The sequence below is a fragment of the Barbus barbus genome (assembly GCF_936440315.1).
Source record: "Barbus barbus genome assembly, chromosome: 43".
Classification (NCBI taxonomy): Eukaryota; Metazoa; Chordata; class Actinopteri; order Cypriniformes; family Cyprinidae; genus Barbus; species Barbus barbus.
In genome coordinates this window covers 14711404-14738324 of record NC_136721.1, presented here as the reverse complement: position 1 = coordinate 14738324, position 26921 = coordinate 14711404, and the positions used below count along the sequence as shown (strand labels likewise).

General features: G+C 35.6%; 3 protein-coding genes across 4 annotated transcripts in view; all 3 read right to left on the bottom strand.

Annotated features, from left to right (window-relative positions):
* The window catches only part of LOC306862301 (ankyrin-1-like), a gene marked incomplete at both ends in the record, with an annotated part of 70426 nt that extends 56504 nt beyond the window's left edge, over positions 1-13922 (bottom strand). The window contains one exon of the mRNA XM_079405041.1: positions 13797-13922. Coding sequence (XP_079261167.1) covers positions 13797-13922 — 126 coding nt within the window. The remainder of the gene's footprint in view (positions 1-13796) is intronic.
* A 2835-nt stretch (positions 13923-16757) lies between these two features.
* On the bottom strand, positions 16758-20559 carry LOC306862170 (uncharacterized protein). Its single transcript, XM_079404842.1, has 7 exons — positions 20477-20559; positions 17985-18257; positions 17767-17871; positions 17524-17551; positions 17427-17446; positions 17184-17236; positions 16758-17000 (listed from the first exon to the last, which is right to left on the bottom strand). The coding sequence occupies exons 1-7, from the start codon at positions 20496-20498 to the stop codon at positions 16875-16877; spliced, it is 627 nt and encodes a 208-aa protein (XP_079260968.1). The 5' UTR covers positions 20499-20559; the 3' UTR covers positions 16758-16874.
* On the bottom strand, positions 19793-25786 carry LOC306862168 (tRNA (cytidine(32)/guanosine(34)-2'-O)-methyltransferase-like). Of its 2 annotated transcripts, none has more exons than XM_079404839.1 (11): positions 25732-25786; positions 25264-25404; positions 25057-25126; positions 24832-24931; positions 23955-24033; positions 23803-23855; positions 22494-22547; positions 22251-22353; positions 22071-22154; positions 21814-21917; positions 19793-21728 (listed from the first exon to the last, which is right to left on the bottom strand). In XM_079404839.1, the coding sequence occupies exons 2-11, from the start codon at positions 25382-25384 to the stop codon at positions 21525-21527; spliced, it is 972 nt and encodes a 323-aa protein (XP_079260965.1). In that variant the 5' UTR covers positions 25385-25404; positions 25732-25786; the 3' UTR covers positions 19793-21524. The 2 variants fall into 2 exon arrangements, with proteins under 2 accessions (XP_079260965.1, XP_079260966.1); XM_079404840.1 differs by having other exon boundaries at positions 19878-21728; positions 25545-25757.
* Positions 25787-26921: the final 1135 nt, after the last annotated feature.

Sequence of the window (26921 nt, the reverse complement as noted above, 5' to 3'; positions counted from 1 at the left end):
GCCTTAAATAGATTTTTAAGAATTCTGCAGATACCTTGTAAATAGTAAAATAAAACTCTTTCATTGATAATCATTGATATTTGTGTATTGAAAATGTTTTTGATTGACATTTATGGTCTTTATTTTATTTGGGCTAGTTAAATTAATTTTCGGGCTACCAAAATCTGAAGAGTACCTGCCCGAAGGGATACCAGGGATTTAGAAATTTTGCGAGCCCTGCACTGGGGGAGACCATGAAATCCACATGAATGTCATGAATGCTGGAAAGGTATGCGAGGAACAGTTGGCATTAATAGCACAGACTCCCTCAAGCTAAAAGACCACCTTTGCTGATCAGGAGCATATGTTGTGTTTTGGATGGTGCTGGTTTCCCTTCCAAGCTGCATATACAGCAAGACCTCCTTGGTCAGCCAGCTTTACTAGAAAGACAATAAGCTTCACAATCTTAGTTTACCTCTGAATAATATGGTTGTGTGAGTCTATAACAACTATAAACTATCATAGAAATTCATAATGATTTCCACTGGTCCTTTTTAAGCAGGGTCTTGTCCTGATTTACATTCATAGCACAGTTGCCTGTTAATCATCAAGCCTATGGAAGCATGTTTCCATCTCAACACAAAAATAAATACATTAATCAGGCAAGTCATACTGCAACATATACTGTAAAGCCACATTTATGACAATCATACAGTATAACAATTGTGTGAAATGAAGGTATAATTGTGAGATATGACGCATCAAATGTGAGCTATAAAGTGACAATTACAGGAAAAGGCTAAATGTAAGATATGAATTCATAATTGTGAAACACAGAGTCACAATTCACGAGTAATAAAGTTCCAATTGTGATATATGAAGTATCAGTTGTGAAGTATAAAGCTACAATTACAGAAAAAGTCAAAATTGTGAGGTATAAATTTGCAGATGTGAGATACGATGAAAAGAAAATCTCAGTTGTGAGACATAAAGAGACATTTATGAAAAAAGTCAAAATTGTAATGAAGTATCAATTGTGAAATAAAAAGTCACAGTTACAGAAAAAAGTTGAAATTGAGAGATATATGTTCCAAACCTAGTATAGAAAATCCTATGCCATAATTTATTAAAATACATTTATTTCATACTAAATATATGTCAAATTCATTCATTATTTACTGACATATCACTTAACAGATATAAAAAATATTATTAAACTTTATTTGGAGTATTTATTCATTGCACAATCCACATTTCTTATGATTACACCTAAAATATGACTATTAATAAGGATTGTATGATCTCTCTGTATAATATCAGTCTTTAAATGCAAGATATTTAAAGTGAACGAAGTATACTCGCAATAGTTCCACTTCAGCACAATCAAATATACTTTGGTTTATTTTCAGTTGGACCTCAGCACTACTTCTGCAAAATTAAAGCACATTAAGCACAAAATTGATCAGACTTTAAATATACCAGTTTAGTATACCAAAAGTACATATGCAGGGTACTTTTATTAAGCACGTTAATATGGAAATGTATATGTAGTATACCTAGCACAAAATAAAAGTACTTCAAATACATTTTAGTATTTTTTTCACTATGCAATTATGAGAAATAAACATGCAATTTTAAGCTATAAAATCACAACTACAGAAAATGAATTTGCATGAAAGCTACAATTGCTACAATTACAGGAAAAAAGCTAAAATCATGAGATATGAACTTGTAATTGTGAGATTTATTCAAAAATAAAGCCAGCTTTTCAAAGATGATCTTTTTTATAAGGGTGGAAGCAGGCTTCCAGATTAGATGGTCTGCAAGAAAAACACAGACCATCCCACTGATAAAAAGAATCATCACAACAGTACACTTCTAGGTCCTGTTTTAGCAGATTATGGATTTTCCCTTATTCATTTCATGCCCTGTGTGTGTTTCCTTCTTTAACCTGAGCTTAGCACTGTAGCGAGGGCGTGAAGTGTTGGAACACCTGAGGGCCGTGTTTGTCACTTTCACCTTCCCGTTTTCCTCAAGGGCCCACTGTACTGCCCTCACTGCCAAAAACAGCTGAGTCAGAGCGGCGAAGATGGATTGTGTAAGCATGTGTGTGCATCCATGTGTGCATAAAAGGGTGTTTTGGGGTGTGTGTGTTTTTGCCTTGACACTACAGGGGGCAGTCTGGTGCTGATGCTGATGTTGGTGTGCTAAACTGCTGCTCTACACTGCATCCTTGAGCCTGAAGCTCTCGGCCAGATGACACCAGTGCCGGGGGCAAATGAGACGGTCCATAAAGTAAGAGCTCTGTAAGTCACACTGCATGATACTGTCAGTAGGGAACATCAATAATCTCTAATAGATGCACCGTCAGGAGATTGATGGGAGGGTGGAAGGCCAGAAGGAGGGAGGGAACAAGAGATCTAAAGGAAAATGCAGAAGGTCATTTAGATGAAGAACTAGCGCTGAGATAAGAAACTGAACAAGGAATGCTTAACAACACAGATAAAAACATCAGGCTATGTATTTGCTATATTTATTACGCAACTAAAATTCCATTTGATAGAAAATAATTGACAGAACATTGGATTCTTTATACATTTAGTATCAAGACTGCATTACTACCTCCAGTGGGCATCAAATTTGAGTCGAGACGTATCACAACAGCAACATACAAACTTTAATTGGAGGCTAAAAGTATTTGAAAACTTAAGAAAGACAAAGGCACAAGACACATAAAAATGCTGACATACAGTCTTTGCCTATAAGTGTAAAATATATTTGAACGTATTGCAAAATAGTCAAATATACTGTATACAAATATACACAACCCTTCAAAAGTACTGGATTAGTAAGATTATGCTCAACAAGGCTGCATTTATTTGATCAAAAATGCAGTAGAAATACTAATAATGTGAAATATTATTATAATAATATTAATATTAAAACAACTGTTTTCTGTTACTCCAGTATTCAGTGTCACATAATCCTTAAGAAATCATTACATACTGATAAAATGCTCTAAAACATTTCTTATTATTATATATGTATTTTTAAAAGCATCCCTTATTATTATATTAAAAGATTTTGCTTTATATTTTTGTGGAAACCGTAATCATTTTTTTCAGACATTTTTTGCTGACACAAACAAGCATTTATTTAAAATAGATTTTTTGTATTATTATGAATGTCTTTAGTGCCACTTTTGATCAATTTTATATACATACATATAACATTTTGAATTTCATTTGCATTAGCCGCAGTGTTTCATGCGAGTAGGTGTTTGCTAATGAGCTCTTTTGTTGTGGTTCTTGTTTTCATGTTAACAGTGACTTCTCTAATTGGTGGATCCAAGAATTATGATAACTCCTCTCTATGAATTTTGAAATTAAACCTTAAATATAACTTATACATTTAAAAAAAAAAAAAAAAAAAATGAAGCTAAAATAAGTGGCTTTTATAGAAGCATATATCATTGCTTAACAGCCTCGGAGCTCATGTTAGGTCTGTCTAGAAGAGTTATGGTTAAAAATCCATAATGGAAAAAACAAATGGGATTTTTACTTTGAGAAGCCGCTGGCTACACTCTAATGCAGTTACACACTATTTTAAATCACAACTTCCTCTTAGAATCTCGTTCTCGCTCTCATAAACAAACATGCCTAATAAAATTGTCTCTCAATGCTTTGCTGACACCTCTCTTCTTCTGCTGTGTTTTGTTGCTAGCCTTCAGTATTTCAACACTGACTAGACTAACAAGCAGGACTTACTTGGTCAGCCAACTTCACCAGAAAAACTATGTTTGACTAGCATTGTGATTGATTGTAACTCGCTATCTTAGACTAACCAGCAGTCAGTAACGCTTTACGATAAGGTCCTATTAACTAACATTATTTCATGCATTAACTACCATTAACTAACAATGAGCAATACATTTGTTACACTATTAATTAATCTTTGTTTACTTTAGTTTATAAAAATACAACTGTTCACTGTTCTTGTTATCTCAGGGCTATTAAATAATATTAACGGATACATCCTTTGAATTTAATGATGTATTAGTGAATGTTGTTGAGTCCTCAATCCATAATATTGCTTTCTCCAGTGAAAAAAAAACTTGTCTCATCTGAATCAGGAGAGAAATCTCCACAGATCAAGTACAATTTATAAGTAAAAATAGTCCAAAAACAAATGTTAGTGGATTTTGATGTGAGAGGACAACAGGAGATGGAATTTTTCACTGCAAGAGACCTTATTATGGATTATTGTCCAGATTAAAATACCTTTAATGACGGATTTGTTTCTTACAGGCATGCAGCTTTTCACTTCACAAGAAATTAATTAAGAATATTAATTATACTTGTAGGTTTCTGTGATGTTTTTATCAGCTGTCTGGACTCTCATTCTGACGGTACCCATTCACTGCAGAGGATCCATTGGTGGAGTAATGTTAAATTTCTCCAATTCTGTTCCAATGAAGACATACATTCATCTACATCTTGACAACAATGTCATTCAAGGACCAAAAAATGTCCAGGAGCATTTCCTACTTAGCAAAGTCATGGTCACCCTACTTTAATATGGCTGATATTAAAGGAATTCACTGTATATTTAATAATAACACAGAAAAACATACAAAAAAGCAGTCAATATCCAACAAAGACCTCATAACGTTGCACCACAAGTAAACAGAGGACATCATTACAGGCAGTGCAGGAGAATTCATCATCAGAGCCCGAGACACACATGACGGCGCCCTTCATCTCTCCCACCAGACCTGCTTATTGCTGGTAATCAACTACTACAGTCAGGCTGTGCTCTTGTTATTGTAGCTGCGGCCCATAAACACACAGGCATATCGGGAAGACAACAGCACTCATTCTGGCAATATTACAGATCTTTTCCCTCTCTCTCCCTGCACTCCACTGAGGCACTGGACTGGAAAAGCCACACCGTGCTCATATAAATACTTAATCACAGATTCAATTTTAAACCATGGATGGAAAGAGATTGCTCCTTGAACCTCACTTTCCCTCCATTAGTGATTGCCTTCTTCCTCTTGTTTTTTACTCGGCATCTCCTTCTCTCTCGTTCTAACATGTACACACATGCACAAATGCTGAGTTTGGTAATGGAGTTACACAAACACTTGCACATACACACTAGATATCGACACACACACACACACACACACAGAAGACATTTCCAGACTTTGATAATGGAACAGCGAGAGGACGGAGGGAATTTAAGCCATTGTATCTCACGAGGTCATAAATAGCCAGTGGAAATATTATGTTTACTTTCTGTCAGAGCGCAAAGACACAACTGCATACATCAATAGAAAATCCACAGCTTGTAATTTTGCTGAAATGGGCTGTTTTGAGAGCAAGAATGTCACAAAAAAAGGAAGGTCATTTGGTTTATGACAAGATTTGAGCCGCAAAGACAAGAAAGGTCAAGTCATATCTAACGTATCTAGACAGGCCTGCAGGGATTAGTATAATTCTGCAAGACATATGACATTAATTTGGGAATATGAGAAAGAAACTGTTAACTTGAGTGGATTAGGACCAGGCCTTTGAAGATGTCACAAGGGGATAGCATTACAGGCAACTGGGGTAAATATCACACATCCAAGACTGAAATTGCTTAACACAGAATTCAAACTAAATCTGTGTAGTATGCATACTAAATCAATAAATAAATCCATGTATATGAGTGGTGCATGTTTTTCCAAGTTATACAACACTGATCAAGAATGCATACTACAAATTTAGTATGCATACTACATTCATCGAGTATGACAACTACACATATTTTCAATGCCTACTACTTAAATTACACACCTTGCATTGATATTAAAATGATTTAGTTGCATACTACATCAACTTTGAATTCGTACTTCAGAAATTTGCAGTTGATTTTGAATGAAAGAAAAGCCTAAATAATTAGTGACTGTGTATAAACTGGACAAGCTGAAAAAGTATGTACTTGCTTCATGTTAAAATACTTTTCACATACTTTAACTATATAGACTACCATTCAAAAGTCTGAGGTCAGTAAGATGTTTTAATGTTTTTGAAAAAAATCTCTTTTGATCACTAAGACTGCATTTATTTGATCAAATATACAGTAAAATTTAATAATTTTGAAATATTGTAAACTATTATAAGAATTTCAAAACTGTTTTATGTTAAAATATTTTTTAAAATATATTTTATATGCTGATTTGGAAATCAATAAAATGTCCTTATCATTATTAAAAACAGTTGTGCTGCTTAATATTTTGGTGGAAATCGTGATGCATTTTTTTCAGGATTTTTTTTATAGAATATATTTATATAAAACTTACTGACCCCACACTTTTGAATAGTATGTAATTATTAGCTACAAAGCACTAAAATATATTTTTTTACTAAAAACTAACAAAATTTGTTTGTGTCATGAATACTCACTGAAAACACCTCAGTGAAGATTATGCAAATTAACCAAAAAAACTATATAAGAAGGTAATCAAATGAAAAGGAAAATCTGTGCAACATGCATACTAAATCAATTCACTAATAAGGGTTTAAAATTGTACCTTTTTGGATACAACAGCTTGCTCCAGGGACAACCTGATGTACCCAAAAAGGTACAATTTTAAACCCTTATTTTTCTGTGTATGCAATGTATATAAACCTAGTATGCATATCATTTTTTAAAGGAGGGTGTTGAATACCATATTTACATAATACTAAATACTAAGAAATGCCTAAATGATTACTGGTTGTGTATAAACTACATACTCTGAAAAGGTTAAAGAAGTATCACAATTGTTACAGAAAAATACTGAAAGCAAATTTTAAAGTTACTGAAACAGTAACTAAATTAGCTTGTCTCCTAATGTCAGCAGAGAAGTGTCAATTATGCAAATTATTCAGGTAAACTAATAAAGAAAGTCATTCAGTGTTGCTTTTACTGAAATTAATTTTTATTCATTACTCCTCATAAAATTATTCCTGAGACACCCGGGAGTGCTAAGACAATGTGAAACACTCTCAGCATTAACCTTTCAATATCAAGATCCATATCATGAGCATTATCAACACAATTCTTTTGAAACCTCAAGTGTCATCTGTTGCACCAAAAAAAAAAAAACAAGTTTGCAGCATTCAGGTGACAGAATGATCTCATAAGCGATAGCATGCATGTATAAGGGGCAAGAAGGACACCACAGCTGGAGAAACTCTGAGAATAATAAATAGATTAGGATCAGAGTAAGAATCTGACATAAGATTTTTAGGGGAAAAATGTGCAAAAGATACCCAGGCACAGTAATTTTGCATACTAAATTCAGTTAGTATGCATACTAAATCTGAGAAACATGCATACTCAATTAATGTACTAATTCTATGTGAGTAAACATTATTTTTTGCATGACTTACTGGTTTACTATACATACTACATGGAGTATGCTTAAAACATTGCCTCAGAATAAATATTACATACAGTGGGTACAGAAAGTATTCAGACCCCCTTCAATTTTTCACTCTTTGTTATATTGCAGCCATTTGCTAAAATCATTCAAGTTCATTTTTTTTCCTCATTAATGTACACACAGCACCCCATATTGACAGAAAAACACAGAATTGTTGACATTTTTGCAGATTTATTAAAAAAGAAAAACTGAAATATCACATGGTCCTAAGTATTCAGACCCTTTGCTCAGTATTTAGTAGAAGCACCCTTTTGATCTAATACAGCCATGAGTCTTTTTGGGAAAGATGCAACAAGCTTTTCACACCAGGATTTGGGGATCCTCTGCCATTCCTCCTTGCAGATCCTCTCCAGTTCTGTCATATTGGATGGTAAACGTTGGTGGACAGCCATTTTTAGGTCTCTCCAGAGATGCTCAATTGGGCTTAAGTCAGGGCTCTGGCTGGGCCATTCAAGAACAGTCACGGAGTTGTTGTGAAGCCACTCCTTTGTTATTTTAGCTCTGTGCTTAGGGTCATTGTCTTGTTGGAAGGTAAACCTTCGGCCCAGTCTGAGGTCCTGAGCACTCTGGAGAAGGTTTTCGTCCAGGATATCCCTGTACTTGGCCGCATTCATCTTTCCCTCGATTGCAACCAGTTGTCCTGTCCCTGCAGCTGAAAAACACCCCCACAGCATGATGCTGCCACCACCATGCTTCACTGTTGGGACTGTATTGGACAGGTGATGAGCAGTGCCTGGTTTTCTCCACACATACCGCTTAGAATTAAGGCCAAAAAGTTCTATCTTGGTCTCATCAGACCAGATAATCTTATTTCTCACCATCTTGGAGTCCTTCAGGTGTTTTTTTGTGTCTTGCACTGAGGAGAGGCTTCCGTCGGGCCACTCTGCCATAAAGCCCCGACTGGTGGAGGGCTGCAGTGATGGTTGACTTTCTACAACTTTCTCCCATCTCCCGACTGCATCTCTGGAGCTCAGCCACAGTGATCTTTGGGTTCTTCTTTACCTCTCTCACCAAGGCTCTTCTCCGCCGATAGCTCAGTTTGGCCGGACGGCCAGCTCTAAGAAGGGTTCTGGTCATCCCAAACATCATCCATTTAAGGATTATGGAGGCCACTGTGCTCTTAGGAACCTTAAGTGCAGCAGAAATATTTTTGTAACCTTGGCCAGATCTGTGCCTTGCCACAGTTCTGTCTCTGAGCTCTTCAGGCAGTTCCTTTGACCTCATGATTCTCATTTGCTCTGACATGCACTGTGAGCTGTAAGGTCTTTTATAGACAGGTGTGTGGCTTTCCTAATCAAGTCCAGTCAGTATAATCAAACACAGCTGGACTCAAATGAAGGTGTAGAACCATCTCAAGGATGATCCGAAAAAATGGACAGCACCTGAGTTAAATATATGAGTGTCACAGCAAAGGGTCTGAATACTTAGGACCATGTGATATTTCAGTTTTTCTTTTTTAATAAATCTGCAAAAATGTTAACAATTCTGTGTTTTTCTGTCAATATGGGGTGCTGTGTGTACATTAATGAGGAAAAAAATGAACTTAAATGATTTTAGCAAATGGCTGCAATATAACAAAGAGTGAAAAATTTAAGGGGGTCTGAATACTTTCCGTACCCCCTGTACATAAGCATATTAGTCACAGTGCACTTCATTTAGGCTTTTCTTGCAAATCTGTGAAGTATGAATACCAAATAAATGTTGTATGCAACTAAATGCCATGTAAATTTAGTAGTGTTGTAAATGTATTATGCAATCCTTTCAACGTGTAGTTGATCATTTTTGATCAATGCAGTATGTACTGTATACTAAATATGTATAGTATGTATGGCCAATCAATGTAATACAGTCATCCATTTAGTATGCATACTACACAGATTTAAAATAGCCTAATTGTATTCTGTGTGCAGAAATAACAAGCTGAGCCTTGGAAACATAAGTGACAAACCTTGAAATATTATATCCATATATATTCACTAAGATGTACACCAAAAAACAAGTTCATAATAAACAGTTTAAAGATAACATTTCCCATAGAAATAAATGTGACCGAGGCCTCATAACTTCATGTAAAGAATGACAAAAGGCAGTGGATGGCACAAAGAATACTACCCCCCACCCCCATATATGTAATTATATATCTTGCTTCCTTCTTACAGTGTAAAAGGAAACAGTAATGAACACATTAATCAAATCTTTATCAACCGGAAATGTTCAAATATCAAAGGCGAAACATGTTCTTTTGTCTAATTATACAAAGCAGTGTCAGATTAACAAAACAAAACCATAACCGTATCTCAACACCTTTTCACTATTATATTCCTGTGCATTCAAAGAATGAAAATGGCCATCTACATTATTCCACGTCTTTTCACTTCAGACATATTTTTATTGTGAAATACTACACCTACGTCCACGAAACCTACAAAGCCAAGAAATGAACTGCAATACTTACAAGAGATATGACATTAAACTTTGTGCATTTACATTTGTGCACATGGGACTGGTATGTCTCAAAGTTCATTAACAAATAAAAATGAATAAATACAATCTAGCAGTTCTAATTATCGAACAGTTTTACACTTTATATGTTAGAGGGGAAAATGGGAAATACAACCATTTTAAGTCAAGACAAAAAAAATGACTCTGCTCTAGCTTTAATATTTAATTTTTGAGGAGATCTGTTTCAAAGCAATTATGCCTGCAGCTAAAATATTCTAAAGCTTCAAGGACCACAAACCGTTTGTATGCCTAGAGTGCAACTAATCAAATGAGAATACAAATGAATATTTTCTCAACAAAATATTCATATGTCTTTTAACTAAGTGCAAAGAAGTACAATACAAAAATGTACTGTAACCTTTAAAGGGTCATGACACACTAAAACAAGTTTCCACGATGTTAACAGTGCATAGTGCATATTACATCTTTATGAAAGATAATGATAAAAATTATATTTTACTAGGTTTGAAATTAATGAGCACTGAGATATTTTTCAACAAGTAACAGAAATTCCATATTCATTCACCACATTCATCTGATATTTTTTGCACAAAACTATAGTAATATGAACATTTTAATACAGCTAAAGTGAAAATGTAGCAAGTCAAAGCCAAAGAAATGCACCTTTTGAAGTGAACAAAATGAACGTATTTTCTCTTTCCTGACTTAAAACTCAAGATGATGGCTGGAAATGTTCAATTACAAGGGAATACGGGTGATTGTCAGGGTAGTTCAGGTTTTGTTGTCAGGGCAGGCATCCAGAGACATAGTCTTTATCAGCGACAGAGATATTAAAGTTAAGCAGTATGGCTTTAATGGCAAATGTGGTCTTATCCTATTACGACCACAGCAGGTACTTAATTATAATGCACTTGGGCTAACCCTGATCTCTGACATTATGCTGCAATATTTCTCCAGTCACTCCCACTCTCAGTGGACCTCTCGCTCTCCCAGTCTGCTGCCTCCAGTGGTGCAAACACGGCATTACAAAAGCATCTCCCCATAGATCACAACTGAACCTTCCAGAATCCTGGGCAACGCATCCCTTCAAGTTGGCAGGATCACGGACAGATTGGTAGCGACTCAGGCACGGAATAAATATAGCCCGTGACTGAAGGTACTTACTGATATGTGTGACTTCACCTTCTCCTATAGGTAACAAGACAAATGCATGCTCTCTGCTGTATGGGAATCTGGGCCAGGCCGTTTGTAAGCCATATGGATGTGATGCATAAGATCTTACACACGGCAAGATCAGCTTAGAGACATAAAAATACTGTGGGGTAATTAATACTGTGTTGTACACATCAGCACAGATACCATCTTTTATAAGTAAAAAAAAAATACAAATCACCAATGCAGCTAGTAAATGATGCACTATAGGCCATTTCTAAGAATTAAAGAGCCCCCTCTTCTTGTTTCTTTCTCAAAGGCTATGTTTAGAAGAGCATACAACTGTACTACTCTTTCTGCAGTATGCATACTGTGTAGACCGAGCAAACAATCTGTATTTATGGTACACTTGGTAAAGGTTCCAAAATAGGGCTTTCAAAAAGAACCTTTCAGTGAACAGTTCTTAAAAGAACAATATTTTCTTAGTGTGAAGAACATTCTAAAACTCTTATTAAAGAATTATAAAGAACCTTTTTGGAATGGAATTGTTCCATGAGGGTTAAAGGTTCTTCACAGAACCCTGCATAGATGCAAATAAAGAACGGTTATTTTTAATAGTGTAGCCACATGATCTGCTGCACATGCTAAAATGTGTAGTATACAGACACTAGACAATGAGCTACATTCCACAATGCAATGCGCTTAAACTTCCATTTCCAGTGTGACGAATGAACAGTAATTTGTGCATTGTAACTTCCCGTTTTTTTTCTGAACTTGAAGATATTTCTGCACAAAATTAGATTTGTAACAAAATAAACATATACAGATGCAACTAACTGAATTAAATGCACAATGTGACAACAATACAGCATACTATGTTTAAAGTTACATATATATATATATATATATATATATTTTTTTTTTTTTTTAATATATATAGTATGCACTATGCAGTATATAATGCAGTATGCAGTAAGAGCTAATATTCCAATCGGAACACAGCCAGTTTCTCTGTGTCTCATACTCTGGGCACTTGACATCATTTTTCTCTGGACATCCACCTCAGGGATGTGTAAAATTCACAACACAACTGTTTGTCCACCAACAGCTGAGATCTCACAAGGCCACAGACCATCCAAAACGATTCGAGACCTCAGCTAAACTGACACGTTTTCAGGAACACGATTACACTAGGGGTCGACAATCTTTATGACATGAAGTGCCATTTTTAATTTATCATAGCAATCACTGCTCCACATTGACTTCTACGATAAATGGTGGTGATAAATGTCGGCATGAAATGACAACTCAATCTACTTTGTAAATGCATGCTACAGATTATGGACTTCTTTACTGATTATGGACCCTGATTTCAACTTCAATTAAAATAAACAACAAAAGTCTAATCATATAATATTCCTCTCTTTCTCTGTTTTTGTTTATGTGCCAGTATTTACCCTTCTGAGCGCCAGTGGGTGAACTCCTGTGCAGGGTTACAGACTGGTTTACGCCTGAAGCTGCACAATTTTCAATTTAGTTCATACACACATATGCATCTTGCATTAGCTGTACTGTAAGGTCACATTATATTAGGCCTTAGGAAACAAACGGTTTTCATTTTAACTTAACACAATTATGTCCATATGAAAAATGCTCAAGGCTTGCATATGGAGAGTGAGTGTTGAACTGCTTATTAAACATTACACTATTTTAATCAAATCAAAAAAGCAAGTGTCATCAAACACTTCCCATCTTCAATTTTCCAGACCCCTGTGTAATCTCAAGGGGTCACTGACAGCCTTGACAAATGCTTCATCAGACGTCCCACCATAGATTAAACAGCCAACCCTCAAGGACAGTGCTCCTCAGAGTGTTTTTTAGACTCCAGTATCGTTTTGTGTCACTGCGTGTGTGTCAGCAACTCGCTTCTGTTAATATGCGCTACACTTACATTCTACCACCGCCGGCCACATATATCTGCCCGATCGTGTAGTTACGCGAACACGCTGATAAATGCTAAGCTGACAGGTTTTATGAGCCTTGGTGAGCAGACGGGAGCGGAGTCATCACCCCGGCCTCTGCCGATCTTGTTGTCTTCAGCTCTAACCTGAGTCACGTGTACTTCTGGACTCCCCCCTGCTCTCGTGTGAAGCCCAAATCTGCATGCACGCGACCATACATCATCGCATGCACATTGGTGGAAGGTACGGTAAGTAAGTAGGAGCAGAGCAGCAGAGCTCCCATTCCATCATACAAACTGTAATGAGAATGGGCAGCAGAAACAGTTGCAGACATTACGCTCACGTTCTGCCAAAGTTCACGCTTACGGCATCGATATGAGGTGGTGTAGCATGCCGATGACAGGCGGAGGGAACGCGACAAACAATGGAGCCTGTGGCGGGTGCATCTGAATACATAAAGCATTCGGGTTTGCTGTGATGCAGCATCGGTTATAAACAGCATTTGCTTCTACATCAGTCGAGCAGGATGTTCCCCCGAGGACCGAGGGGCTACTTAACCAATCATCTCAGTCATGACAAACCCCCCCCCCCCCCCCCCCCCCCCCCCAAATCCACCTTGCCAGACATCAGCATCTTCCTCAAACATAATCTGTGAACGACCAGCTCTAGCTGACTGGTTAACACAATGAGTCAGTGATATGTGTGAAGGTGTGTGTATCCTTCCCCATACGGAAAAAGAGCAAGAAGGTTTTTTTTTCTGTTACCTTGCGTCTACGGTCTCTCGATCGGTTCCTCTTCTTGATCTTCTCCTCCTCCTTCTCTCGCAGCTCTTGAGCTGCGAGCTCCTGTAGGTCCTTGTTCTTGCGGAGCTGCTTAGCGGCTTGAGCCATGGTGCCGCTGCAACAAGCAGTGCTGTGCCTGTAACGGAGGCTGTCGCTGTCCCTGCAGCGGCCAGTGCGGGAGAGGCGGTGGCGCTATGCGCGCCTGCAAGGAATGAGCGCCCGGCACGTCTCTAGGCGGCAAGTTCCTTCAGCAGCGCACCACAAAAGAGATGATGCTGCTACCTGCCTGCCTGCTTGCTCCTCATCCAAGCAAGATCCTTCCCATCCCCCCTCCCTTCTCTCTCTCTCTCTCTCTCTCTCTTGCAACACACCAGTCAGTCACGCAGCCCAAGCCTCAGCAGTGTAGGGATACTGCAGCAGCTCGATTTTTCTCCCTCCGTCTCTCTTTCTCACTCACAGTCTCCTGTTTTTCTCAGCAGAGATGCTTGCCAACTGTTTACCGCACATCTGTTGTATTACTGTCGTCTTCTTTGTGCAGATCTGCAGGATGTAGGTGAAACAATCAGTGCACAAATTTACAAATGTAGTATTTCTTTTCACCCAGACTGGTTTTGCAATGAAAAAACATCTTTTGTTTGATCAATTACTGTATATTTGCCTCTCGTACCACCTTTTGTGGTTGGTTTCTAGTTTACTTTAGTGTGATGCATTCAGTTGGGTTTATTTTCTGGTTCTAATTGAAGTCACGGTTCCATTTGATTGCTAAGAGTGAAAGGGTTTAGAGTCATAACAGCTTACTTCATAAAAACTGCATGTATAATCTCGCTCTCTCTCACCAGACTGTGGTTTTCCATGAGAAAGGGCTTGTGCATTGTTGTCTATACAGTAATTTGGTCCATTTCGACCTGCAGATTATGGGAGAAAGACAATGTGTGTATATGACAAAGAGAGAGAAAGGGATAGGCTGCATTGTCACTCGTTTATTGCATTGAGATACGTACCAGTAGCTTTATGTCAAGGAAAACCCTATGAGACTATCCAGATTCTTTCCAGAGCTCTCATGCCGTTCTTCTCTTGTATTTTGCCATTTTTTACAGTAATGACAAATTATTGTGTTACTGGTAAACATGTGGAATGCAGTGTGGTATTTATTTTTGCTTGTTTATTGTATATAACAATACTGTGAAAAAATGTGAGATTGTGGAGTGACAGTTCTGTAAAAAGGAGCCAGTGCATTACAATTCAGAGCCCATCCGAAGTGAAATGCAGGCACAAGCGTTTGCCTCTGAGAATGATGTCTGAGTCATGTGACACATCAGTCATATTTATTTATGCTTGTCATGACACTAGGCTGTACATTATCCTTCAGCTGCTTGATTTCTCTTCCTCTAATCAAAATTATCTACTGATTTCCTTTGGGTAAGGGGATAACTTTGTAATTACAGTGACAGTCTATGATTTGTTTACATCACATACTGTATTTGGAAAAAAAAAATATATCTTATGGTGCATTTACAAAAGGTATGCACATTTGGTGGAAATCTGGTAATTAGGTTGGTTTTGGATGCTTTAAGATGTTTTAGGGTTGCACTAAAATACAATAAATGTTTATAAATACATAGTAAAAGATAGTTCCCAGTTACTAATTTTATGCAGTGCTTTAAAAAGCAGAATTGTACCCATCAGTGTTGATATTCTTGCTATTTCAGAGTGATTACATGGAAAGAAAAACTGCATTAGCAAATTTGGCAGATTTCAGCTGACATTGATAATTGAGAATACAAACAGACAGTTTTCTTCAGGTCTTACATATCTAAAGGGTTTATGTTTTGCTGGAATATATGGAAGTTGTATTTTGACTTACAGACACCTAACAGCGGTTATCAGTTAAGAATTTCATTGTAGAGATATCATATTTGCAGTAAACTATAATTCAATTTATTCCAAAAAGGTGGCAAACAACAGGTGTTTTGGGTAAAGCCAGAAGTAGCTAATATGGCTACCCCCATGAGGCGACCCTCATGTAAAGTAAATATTAATTTCGAGGCAACTGATGGGACTTTTAACTTTATCTCATGCAAGTATACGATGCTATAATTTATGTGTAAAACGTCTTAGTGTATAAAAATACTGAGTGCGCCATTAGCCAACTCACCGAAATTAACATTAGCTCAAACTGTTTCCTGTCTGGGGTTGCCCAGGTAGCCCTACTAGTCTGAAGTCAAATTTACAATTAGACATCCGTCACAATGTCTACATAACAGTAATATACTCGAAAAATATTTATTGTGTGGTATTGTACTAAGAAAGTGGTAGAAACAGAACTTTGACACGTTCACAAATCAATAACAAGCCTACTGGACAACGTATAAATAAATATACTTTAGTTTTAATTGTACTCACATAACGCAGCCAGTCTCCACTACATACAACAAGCTTAATGACAGTCACAGAGAAACGTTTAATACCTTGCATTTTGTCAGTGAAGAGCAATCTTGGTTTGCAACGGCAGATGTCGTCATCTAGTGGACTCTATGCAGCACGACATGATTTCCATACTACGGTCAGTCGATCGATAAGGACATAATGGGGACATTTCATTATATCGGCTTATATAAACTGATTAAACAGAGGCTTTTCCCCCCTGATGCTGCATGTAGTATTTGAAAATAAATTTATTTAGCAAACAAATTAATTATCCTATGCTAACCTATCCTGTATAACCTACAGAATGATTTTTTTGGGGATTTAATCTGTAGTTTAATTTCAGAAAAATATAGAAGAGTTTCAAGTTAACTATACCTGTCTTCAAGAAGTGTAGCTACATAGCAATAGAGCCCTTCCCTGGTTGCTGGAAAGAGTGTCATTATAGCAATATCAACTCCACTCTAATTCAATCACTTTTTGATTTGTAGGCCTATTAATCAAATGAACAGATTCTTTCAGGTGAATTTATTGCATATCTAAAATCAAGTCATGAGAACCATAAGAAATTTGCTCAAACAGCACATATCATTTTTATTTCATCTTTGGGGGCTTAAATCTCTGAGGGGGAAGGGGTTACATGTTGTTGTGTATGACCACTGTGGCGTAGTCAGTTCCTGATTCAAACTTCACTGCAGGAGCAAAGTTTTCACCGGCACATGAATAATTCACTGTGGCATATAATAGCTCATCCTCTAATATCTGTGAAAAACATGTTGATATTAAACATTACAAATTAGCATTTCTCAAAATCATGTTCATAAAAACATTCATAATGGCAGAGAAATGCATTTTTTGAATGTAGTGAATGTAAAACCTGTATGACTTCCTCGCATGTTGTTTTGATTCTCATTTCAAAAGTAATAAAATAAATAAAATATGTACCTCTGTTTTCTCTTCCTGCACTTCAACAGTACCAGAATTTGCATCTTGGTTGTCTAAAAAAAAAAAAATTTATGTTTTCTTTAATTAAATAAAAAAATCACAGCTCAACATCATACCAATCATAACCTCCTAATTGTCCATTTTCTAAAAAAAAAAAAAAAACAGTGAGGTGCAATGCAAGTCTGTACAGGACTACAGAGGTTATAAGCATTTCTGCTGATAAAAATATTCAAACTCACTCACCATTGTCCATTACTTGAGTTCTGTTAGAAAACAAAACATAGCATTTAGAGAAGCGTAGGTTTATACCAAATATTTTAGCTGAATAATATGCACTGACCTCGCTGGATGAAACTTTTGTCTATGCCCTTAAAAATAAACAAAAAACAAATGAATGAATGAATAAATATATTTTGTAGACTACTGAAGACATTGGGCAGTAACTATAAAAATTTATTTCATGGTTGGTGATTATAAAGCAGGTTAGGGTTATAATATAGGTTTAAAGATATAAGTGTGAAATCATTCTTTGACATGCATAACCAGAATTACACAAGAGAATGTTGTGTTTGCGGTTTCTGACCTTGTTTTTTGGCCACATAGATGCTACATATGATGATGGAGATGAGCAAAGAGAGCAGAATCAGTGTCCCCAGGATAAATATAAATGTGTATTTACCAGAAAGAGCTAAAGATGAAAACAAATAAGCAGTTTAAAATGTTAAATCTGTGTCCTCTGTCTAGATAAAGAATTTTTAAAAAGTGTTTTATTACATTACAATGGTTAAAAAAGCAATTTACATATCCTCCACACTGTAATGGTGACATTTTGGCTCATTTTGCTGTCAGCTTTGAGTTCACAGTGGATGATAATTGTTGTTCGGAGCTCCTCTTCAGCTTTACCCTGTAACAGTTGCTCTCCACTGACAGTAAGTTTACCGCAATTGTCAGAGGAATTTTGCTGACCAATGTTTCTTGAATCAGCATAGAAAAAGCACGTAGCCTTGTCCAAGTGACAGCATGTCAGATCCGTCCGGTCACTGAGAGTCATCACTCCAAGACTAAACTTGAAATCTGTATAGGGGTAGCAGGTTGAATGAGGGAATGAAAATGTTAACAAATCCATAATCTCATGCACATAATAACAACTAACCCTCAGGAACATGAGCATTGATACTGTACATATGGGTCATTCCTGGGATTCGGTAATATTTGAAATGTTAGAGGCTCTTCACAAAACTTTGGTATGCCCATTATAATGAATAAAAATAATTATGGCATTTTAATATTCTTTAGCATAATGTCCCCGAGTCACTTCACTGAGTTTGTGTAAGTTATTAACAAAATGTGCATAATGTCTGTGATGTAAGCATTTATTTGTGTTCCTTTCTTGTGAAAAATATTTCCTTGAAACACTGCAAGATATTGTATAAAAACAGACTTTAAAGTTATGCCCCTCAGTCTGAACTCAACCCCGTCACACTAACCATTCTACGCCAATAATAGTTTAGACTCCACTCATATATGTGACATACTTTACCATAAATGATATCAAAGGTCTATTTAATACTGGTACAGAAAATGGTTAGTAGTATTATACTTTTTATTCATATTTTTGAGGCACATTATAGTCAGGGAGGATAATGTCAAGCTTAACAACTCAACCCCCTCACATAAAATTAAGATAGAAAATCCATTTTTAATCCATAAGTATAATCAATGTACATTTTTTATAGCTGCCCTATATGGTCTACTCTCCTACACTACCTGAGATGCAGTGGCCATTTTGAGAGAAAAACCACAACCCCATCATGTCAACCCCACTCAACACTGTCACAAATATAGGCGACGTATTTCTCATTGTTACAGGGTTGTAAACTTGAGACAGGGTTGAGTTATTTACATAATTTATTATTCATATATTAATGAAAATAATAGTAATGGTGTCAGTAAATATATGCTTACCAAAATCATGACAACTCATAATTTTGTTATGAATAGGATTTTTGATGTAATATCCACTTAAACTTTGACATACATCACAAATTGCACCGCACATTTGCAGCAGAAAGACTATGTTGGGCATGCAGATATTTGACCCAGGAAGAAGGGGACAATATGAGAGAGAAACAAAACCGAAAATTAAAATTGAAGGCAATGTATCGCTTCAAATGTGTTACAGTCTTCAGCCCTGTCACACCTGGTCACATTAATATTTTTGGGAAAAGATAGGGAAGACAATTAAGAATGAAAGCATTTCTTGGTGATTACCATCTGACATGTTAAGGACTAAAACAGTAAAATTGAGGTTTGAGTTAAACTTCTAAATCAAAAATATATTTACAAAAAAAAACAGACACACGATTTGTGCATTTTTAGCTTTAGTCCTATAAGATATAATAAATGTTACATTTAAATTGCTATAAGGGACACATGAGCAGTAGGTAGATGATTAATTTATAACAAGCTCTGTGTAAAATCTGTTTTAAACCAATCCCATTTTGTCCGTTACAGGGTTGAGAAAAAAAAAAAGGAGTTTAAAATATGATTTTTTTGGAGGTTTGATATGCGCCTAATGATGTGGTGTATTAAGAAAATGAACTTGGGAGAAAAAAAAAAAAGTATATTCCAAGTTGAAATGTTATACTGCTGTTATATGTAGCCTACAGGGGATGTGAACACTCAATAGTTTTTAAATCAGTGTAGTTTAAGATATGCTGTTTACAGGGTTTCAGTATACACATATACACAGTGTTTTAAGAACAATACATTTTACGATTATGACTGCATACACAAAGCATGGCAAGATTTCATCTCCAAAGAAGAATAGCGGCCGAAAACCAAAAGTGAATGAAAGGGACGGTGTGGAGTTGCCCAAACAACACATAGGTACGGTGAAAAGAAATACAGGATATTTACAGGCGTTTACGTTATTTTATCCAATCCTTGTAGTTTCAACAAAGGTTTAGGGGAAATAGAGATTTAACTGTTCTCAGTTAAAAAAACAAGCAAAACAAAAACAACAACAAAAACAAATTGCAATTTCGCTACAAAGGGTTAAAGCAAAAGTTGATGTCATCTGAATCATCCTTAATAAAAAACTATTTCAGTATGAAAACCAACAATTTACTAAAAATACATAATTCATGAACAAAACATTTACTACATAGCTGCATTTGCTAATTTGGTAAAAAGACTCACTGAAAAAAAACACTCACTGAAAAAAAACAATGTAAAGGTGAGCCAACACATATCAAACAAATGTACATAGACAATTAAAATGTAGCACTTACAGAATATACACAGCTGGATCATAATTTCATGTGCTCAAGCTGATACAGCAACACTAGTTAGGACTATCAGGTCTTCATGCAACATCTAGCATGACAAAGCTATTGTATACAAAAATACACACAAGCCGGATGTACGGTTGCCATTTTTGCATACAGGTTTCTGTTTTCCTGCCAAACTCTGAGAAGGCGAGATCTCTGCAAGACTGATTCTCTCTGCATGACTGACAATGACCATCAATTCCATTTTTATGTAAATTATTCATTACTACATTAAAGAATAATTTAGAAAAGACCACATCAGTGGACTCAATACAAGAAAACAGAATGCTGTTGGGTTAGGCTATATATACTTAGTGACAAATACTACTAGAGTTATGAAACTGTCCAGAATATACATGGACCATTGAGCAAGCGAATGAAAGGAAACAGATGGTAGATATTCTCACTTGCAGGCATATTTCAAACTGCACTTAACCTTTGCACTTAGTCTTTAAGCAAAGTCATTCTGACTCTGAGATTTTAAAATATGTCTGTATTAATTCTGTATTTATACACAGGCCTGTTTTAAAGCTCTGAAATGCTGCTTTTAAAGACAAAACTCTATTAAAAATACAAGAACGGATTCAAACTTAATTTGAATCACTGCATCTACAAATAAAACCAACGAACTCTGCGTCATGGTAAATTTGGTTACGTGTGTTTTATTAACATGTAGAGCTGCAGTTAAAAGTTCAAATTCAATCAGGTAGTTTCTGTGACTCATACAAAGGACCAATCACAGAGTAGAATCTTTGCTAATTCTGAGGGTAATAAAAGTTACAGAAACAATTAAATATATAAAAGATAAACTATATTATAATCAACCAACACTTTCAACAAAATGTGCATGACAGCTTGTCACCCTTAATAGTTTACAACTTTAAAATAAGGTACAAAGATGTAACACATCACATTTTTTCTGAGTGTATCTTAAAACTCTAAAAATAAATGTTGATCAATCATAATAAAACAATAAAACGATTTTAACAGAAGCTGTACAAATCAGTAATTAATTAGAGGTTCCTGGTGTGACTGTGTTCGTGTCCGGACGTTTGTTGAGATCTAAAGCAGACAGGGAATCATCAAGCGCACCAGAAGGTGAGTCCTCTTTGGCTAACAAGTTGTTCTTTCGGAGCTGACAAGCTTGTTGGTATGGTGGCCGAATTGGAGGTTGGGTGGGTGGTAAATACTGGTACTCTTTACTAGAATCGAGCTGTTTGAGAATAAAGCAAAACATGCATTAGGTTAGACTACTCATTCATAGACACGTATGTGTGATTTGAAAAGCTGATTAGCACCTGAAGCGGGTAAGTTCTGTCTGAATCAAAGGCACTAAGATCTCCACAAGCAAGGAAAGGAACTATTATTCGGTTTGGGCCCTCTAGCTGGTTGAAGTCGACATCTGGATGGGACAAATTTGCACTCATATTGTGAGGAGGAAGACTGGGCATACACAGACATTTACAATATAAAATGAGAATAAATGTCATATACAGGTGAGCACACTCAAATATGATAGAACTATTTTGATATTGGAGGTAATGGAACAAGTTACCATAAGAGTGATCCAGTAAAGGGTTGGACATGTTGGGGACATAACCTTCAGGTGGAGAGTAATTCTGACACACCACAAATGCCTCTGAAGGGCAAAAACACACACTGGTTCATGTTTGGAAAAATACAATATTCCCAAAACAGGTTTGTATTCCCTCTTCATATGAAATTCTCCTCTCACCTATGCTAGAGTTGCGGCTGCTGCGTGGTTTGGCACAGGTGACAGAACTGAAGAAGATCTTGAGCTGGGAGTACAGGAGGGTCACATCTTTTCCCCTGAAGATCTACACAGAAGAAAGACATTGAAGTTCAGGTGAGACTGAAGTAAACACTTCTCACATAAAACATTTTATAGATTTCATAATCTTGTACTGACAACTTGACAAGGTAATAAAAGAGTATGAATGACAATGGGACAGCTTACTTTTGCAACAAAGTTGCCTCCTGGTTTGAGAACATGTGTGGTGATATTGAGAGCCTGTCAATATGAAAGCAAAACCTTCAACAAGCATTCTAGCAGGTATATGGTATGAAGATATGAAATTATATTTAGGCTACTATTAGTGTTGTCATGTCACCAAAATTTCAGTTGTAGTTGGTAGCAGTACTAGAACAATTTCACAGTCCTCTATACCAATTTTGGTAGCCAAAAACTATTGAAACTAGTATTTAGTTATTAATGCTATTAAAACTATTACTAGCATTAATAATAATAAATGTGACCCTAGACCACAAAACCAGTCTAAAGTGTCAACTTTAAAAAATTGAAAGCTGAATAAGCTGTCCATTGATGTATGGTTTGTTAGGACAATTATTTGAAAATCTGGAATCTGAGGGTGCAAAAAAAAATCTAAATATTGAGAAAATCGCCTTTAAATTTGTCCAAATGAAGTTCTTGGCAATGCATATTACTAATCAAAAAGGAAGTTTTTATGTATTTACAGTAAGAAATTTACAAAATATTTTCATGGAACATGATCTTTACTTAATATCCTAATGACTTTTAGCATAAAATAAAAATCAATAATTTTGACCCATACTATATATTTTTGGCTATTGCTACAAATATACCCCAGCGACTTAAGACTGGTTTTGTGGTCCAGGGTCACAAAAAACACATGAAACATTACACATGTATGTTTCTGTGTGTGTGTGAGTGTGTGTTTGTACTGTATGTGTGCGTTGGGAAGGGAGAGAGAGAGCGGTAGAAACAGAGTATATGTGCTTTCCGTACATCATAAAACATAATTTTGTGGCAAAAACATGGAAATAGTTGATCTTATTGTTTACTATATTTATTTGCTTGGTCCGTGTTGTGGGTTTTGGTTATTTTGACGTTTTAGGCTATAAGGAATAACTGAAATCATTTGGTGAAGTGATATCGACATGTAATGCGGTCAAGAGCTGTGTGGAACTACATTCGCCGTGCATTTCCCTGAAAATAATTACACACCTTAGAACGTTCGTCAGCCAATCAGATTCTAGCATTCAACAGCCCCATTGTACAATATTATTTAACAGATCTGAGCTACAATGAACTGATGATCAAAATATATATTTTCATTACTAACATTAACTAAACAAAAAAGCAAAAAGATAAATAAATAATTACTCTAACAAATGTACTTCTCAATGTTATTTATTGTGAGTTAATGTATTTACTAACATTAACTAATGGGACTTAATTGTAAAGTCTTACCAAAATAAGAATTATGGAAAATAGGAATACATACCGCCAACAGGAGCTGTGCCTGAATGTATTCATCTACATCATGAAGTCCTGTAACTATATAGAGAAATTGACACAAAACCTTCAATTCAAGATTTTGCTAAACTAGACTAGAAAACAACATCATGTTCAATAAAACACAAGGTTATTTCTCACCATCAGGAGCGCCGTCACACACAACCAAGTCTGCTGACTGTCCTTCAAAATGACGAATAATCTCCTGTGCTGTAGAAATCTATGAAAAGCAATGACAATATTCACACAAATAAAAATATGCTTAAGGCAAGACAGCACATGCTTAAATATTGTTTTGTCAAGCACTTGTCAATTTTTAGATTTTGGTCTGTTTGACTTGTAATATTATCTTGTTTCAGACTTGTGGAAAGTAAACAATTAAGTGTTTATTTTATTGCACTTATTCTATTTGCATTTGTGGATTCAACTACAATACACATCTTTAATGGATCTTTTTCCCCATGCACTGAGCCAGAAATCTCCACTTCAGTATTACTTACACCACACTTTGCAGTTTTATTCCTATCTATATTCTGAAGGTTTTTACAGATGAGCTTGTTCATACATCATTAGTCTAACATCTTATTTCTAAAAGCATTGTGATTTTTTTTTCTGGTTATTGACAGTACTTTCTGATTTTTAGAGTGATAACAAGAGATATCTTGTAAAAAACCTTTGACTCTAATATGTTAAAATGAAACACTTTTGAACCTGGCTTTATCCAACGTTCCTATTTTTGTTCTAGAAATGTATGCAAACTAGTTCACATTTAATTGCATAACTTGCATACTTAAAAAACTTTTAATACTTGTAATAATGTTTGCAATTCTTAATCTAATCATTTAACTGGGCAAGTATGGTGATATGTATTACTCTTTTTTTAATTTTTACCCTATTCACCTGGAGTGTCTTGCTTTAAAAAGTATATATTCACGTTATAATAACACATTGATTTAAATGCTATAATGACTCGCTGATAAAAAAAAAAAAGCAAGTGTAAAAGTCTTGCAAGCTCCACCTTGGTGATGTCTCCTTGAATTTGTGTGACACCTGGCAAAGGGGCCATTGCTTGAAGGTCAACTGCCACAATCTTGACCTCTTCACTCTTGTCTTTTCCACTGAAATCGGACAACAAAAAAAAAGCTTAAGTGCCAATTACAATAAAAACACTTTACTGATCAGTATCTGTATGTGCTGTTTACACTTTATCATGCAGTACAGATCAAGTTTGCATTTAACAAACCGGAGTTTGCGGCTCAGAACTTGACTCCAGCTGCCAGGTGCCGCACACAGATCCACAGCACGACTAACACCTGTATGTAGGTAGGACATGAACAGTCATTTGAACATAAAAGCCTGCTTTGATGCTGTCTATGTAGGCAGTTCACAAGCTTTCCTATGATGACTCATCCACTATCCCATGCAGATTGAAGCTCAGTGAAGCTCTTACCTTTAAAAAGGTTGAACTCCTCATCCAGCTGCAGGAGTTTGAAGGCACTTCTCGCTCTCCAGCCCTCCTCCTTCGCCAGCCTGTAGTATATATCACGCTTGTCTTTGGATGAGCGCCCCATTTTTCCTTCACTCGCTTATTCTGTATACAAATAATGACACAATTTCACATCTAAACCAGCTGAATTAATAATGAATGTCTTTCCTATAATAGTATTTACATATATTACATCGCAGTAGAACAGATGCTTTGAAAGTGAAACATTCCTATGATTGATTTACCTCTTAATTTAAACGAATCTCATTCAGCGCTTTTTCAACAGCACATTTATAGTTAGTAAGAAATATTAACGCTAGCGGTTACGTTATACACATAACCATAATATCCGCTAACCAATATCATTAAAGTGTAATAAATAGTAATTTCATGAAATGTACATATTCAGAACTGCAGCTGGACGAGCGATACCTGTTTTCGCCGCAACGTGCCACTTCTTCTTCTTCTTCTGTTGCAGTCAGAGAAACAGGAGACAACACTGACACCCGCTGGAGATGCTTGGACGTGATAGTAGTTGTTTATGGACATCCCGCATTTAACGTCCATAAACACGAACTTTAAGCAGAATTATTATAAGAACTTTCTAATGTGATCACAGTTCCTACAAAAATATTATACTACAGTTATAAGAGTACAAGACCCAGCATTAGAGATATCACTTTTTTAATGGAATAAACATTAACATTATACACGCACTTTCGTTCAGTTGCAAATATTGAACATAATACAATTATGCATACTATAACAAGACAGGAATGTGAGAAAAAGACAAAAAGTGAAAACAAATAGCCTACAAAAATGAATAATTAAAAGTGTCAAGGGGTTAATGAAAAAAATCCGAATATGGGTATACGTTTTGAAAATATCAAATAAACACTTTCTAAGCTCACAGACTTATTCTAAGAGTCTCTGCTATTGTCTCTGGTTTAATATAGTCAGCATACATTCAAATCATAAAACCGAGTTTGAATGTGAAATGATTTGGTCAAAAAATATAAGTAGCCTAAATTCAATAAATAAAAGCATTTATCATCTTCTTCATAAGCCAAAAATATATTCTGAGAGAGTGAGAGAGGTCTGAATATTTTCACTGTTACATTTCTGTATCTCACACCACAATAAAAAACTGAATGTACAATGTGAAAAATAAATGCAATTTGGTTTCATGATAATTATTACAGAAAACACAGTTTAATAATGATTTCCTTGATAAGTTTAAAGTGTATTTAAAGTGAAGCATTCTATAGGGATGCCATCAAATGTACGAAAGAAACTTCACCCACATTTTGTATATATTATGCTGTGTATACATATGTAGCCTACATATTGAAAGTTTCTATATATATATATATATATATATATATATATATATATATATATATATATATATATATATATATATATATATATATTCTTATTTGATGGTATCTCTTTACTTTAGAATGTCCACTTAGAAATCTCCTTTAAATGTATACACTCTAAACTTAAACCTAAGGGGCCATTTATACAGAACCCGTTTTAACTTTGAAAAAAAAAAAAAAAAAAAAAAAAATTGTAAAACAATTTTTTTTTAAATTAATTTTACATTAGTATCATAATTG